Here is a 2,329-nt window from a genome sequence, read left to right as displayed (position 1 = left end):
CTCCAGGGATCGTGGAGGCTCCCTTCAAATGTGACCATGAAGCATTCGACTGGCTTGTTAGCGTCGAACTAGTCCCATCAGAACAGGTTGCGGCAGTCCAGCTCAATACCATCCGCTCGGAAACGACTAAAAAGGAGCAGTTGATACATCGGTTATATTACGACCGCTTACACTTGGACGGCCGGGCATTAGAGTTTTATGGCATCACTGTTCCGGAGTTTTTCCAGACGGAAATGAGGCGGTTAAGCTTTAAGGAATTCATGTCCCTGCCATTGGTCATCAACGGGCGGGAGCTTGACAGTTTGTATCATTACTGTCGGCAAGCTGAGGCTATCCTTAATCCTGGAGGGCTTCATCTCATAAACTCCATCGTTGCGGTAGGCCTTGGAAACGGACATGGAGGTAATGTTATGGCTACGCTAGGAGGGCCTGCCATCCGCCTCGTCGACTACGAAGTTGCCGGATGGCACAACCCCGTGCTCGACCTAGCCAATCCGTTGTACAACGATGCGTTTTTCGCCATCCTTTATAGTGATTTGATGGGTCCTTGCAATGCAATGACTGCATGTGGGGGCGATGAGCGCCAGTATGTACGCTACCGCGTTACCGAAGAGGCCATCGCTGTCGACTTCAACCTCCAGCTCAGCCTGTTAGATCGTACTTTGGCATACATAAAACTCGAGTACATGGTACGGCCACTCTGGGAACGCCTAGCGGACGAATTTCCAAATGATTTAGAATTTGCCGAAGACATATTGAGCGCAGCTCTATTCTCTTGCGCTCTGCTGACTCGTAACTTTTCATCGCAGCCGGACACCTTTTTCCTAAATGCCGCCGTCGGAGTGCTCTTGTTTTCTGACATGAAGGGGACCATTGACTTGTTCTTCGGATGGGCAAACTGGCCCATCAACGCTGGATCATCCGAAGGTGGCCGGCGGCGCTGGTCTGATGTCGTCAAGGGCGCTCACGAAGAGGCGAGAGACCGCCGATTAATTGGGCCCGCGACAGAATGCCCATGAGTTGACATTGACTACTGTCATATCAGATCCCACAGTGGCGTTATGGACTATCGACTTGCTGCGCGGGGCTCCTGCTCGGGCCTAGCACCATTACCCAGATCTCTCAAATACAACATTCTTTACAGTTCAATTTGAATGCTTTTATCAGAAGGGAAAATCTTTTTGCTATTCAAAGTCGAATTAACTTCTTTAGGCAATACTATTTTTATTGAGTAGATTGAGACTTGGTTCGATTTATCCGAGTTCTACAGCTGCTAACTATATTGAGATACAAGTTCACAGATCAAATCAACTTCGTCAAACAACTTATATGAATACTAGTGTTTAGTGAATAGTATAAGGTTTATAAATCGCACTGGCATCGGTTATTGATAATGCCGTTTCTTTCTCTTCCACAACTCTCAACTCTTCGTAACCCTCAACATATAAGTACTTTGTCACTTTGACACACTCTCTACAATCTTCAAGACTGTTCAAATCAAATTCTTCACAACCCCCAGTAGAATATCTACTCTCAGTAACTTAGTCTCTTGAGAGATTTTAACCAATGAAGATGATATAAAAGTGAATTCTTGAATCTTGAATGAGTGAGTTAGTTCTACACAGGAAAATACATAGAATGCAGTTCAGAGTCAATGAGTTATGAGAAATGAAAGTGTATTAGTAATCTAATATTTGAGTGTGTTTTAGATAAAGTGAAATGTCTTGGCAAAAATCCCTACTCCGAGATTTTAATCCATCTTTGAAAACAACCCGACTGAGGCTCCACCTGCAGACTGGATCATAAAAGTATCCAGATACTACTTGGCCGTTCCAATGCCTTGCCGATTGAGCTTGCGGCTGCCAATGCAGCTGCCCTCACTATTCCAATTCACATCTCCGCCGCCGTTCCTCCTCCCAGTTTTACAGCACCAGACCAGACACGCATCCGTCCTCGCGCAGTTGTCAGATAATGCGACAGCGTACAACAAACGGATAAGACGCGGTCGAGGTCCTTCGTCTGGAAAGGGTAAGACCTCCGGGCGTGGTCACAAAGGTCAAAAGCAGCATGGAAGTGTTCCCGCAGGTTTCAATGGCGGGCAGACCAAAGATGAGATTGTGCATGGTGAACATGGATTCAAAAACATGTAAGGCACTTCCGACACCCTAAGTGATGCCGTCCAAAAACAAGTAAAAGATCTAATCCAAACCCTCATCCAGCTTCTCCCTCGACATCTCCAAAGTCAATCTCGACCGCATCCAACAATGGATCGACCAGGCGCTCGACTCCTCCCGTCCCATCACAGTCCGCGAGCTTGCGAAGTCCCGCT

The 2,329-nt window shown here is 47.0% G+C and overlaps 2 protein-coding genes across 2 annotated transcripts in view; both read left to right on the top strand.

Annotated features, from left to right (window-relative positions):
• Positions 1-260: 260 nt before the first annotated feature.
• HCAG_01303 (predicted protein) lies at positions 261-1,019 on the top strand (the record flags this gene model as incomplete). Its single annotated transcript, XM_001544206.1, has 2 exons — positions 261-689; positions 810-1,019. The coding sequence occupies 2 exons, from the start codon at positions 261-263 to the stop codon at positions 1,017-1,019; spliced, it is 639 nt and encodes a 212-aa protein (XP_001544256.1).
• Positions 1,020-1,865: 846 nt separating this feature from the next.
• Positions 1,866-2,329, top strand: part of HCAG_01302 (predicted protein) — a gene marked incomplete at both ends in the record, with an annotated part of 1,638 nt that continues 1,174 nt past the window's right edge. Inside the window, 2 exons of the mRNA XM_001544205.1 lie at positions 1,866-2,146; positions 2,220-2,304. Of these exons, the coding sequence (XP_001544255.1) occupies positions 1,866-2,146; positions 2,220-2,304 (366 nt within the window). The remainder of the gene's footprint in view (positions 2,147-2,219; positions 2,305-2,329) is intronic.

This window comes from Histoplasma capsulatum, genomic scaffold, assembly GCF_000149585.1.
Source record: "Histoplasma capsulatum NAm1 scaffold_1 genomic scaffold, whole genome shotgun sequence".
Taxonomy (NCBI): domain Eukaryota; kingdom Fungi; phylum Ascomycota; class Eurotiomycetes; order Onygenales; family Ajellomycetaceae; genus Histoplasma; species Histoplasma mississippiense.
The sequence above is the reverse complement of the archived record's forward strand: the minus strand, read 5'-3'. Positions and strand labels throughout refer to the sequence as shown.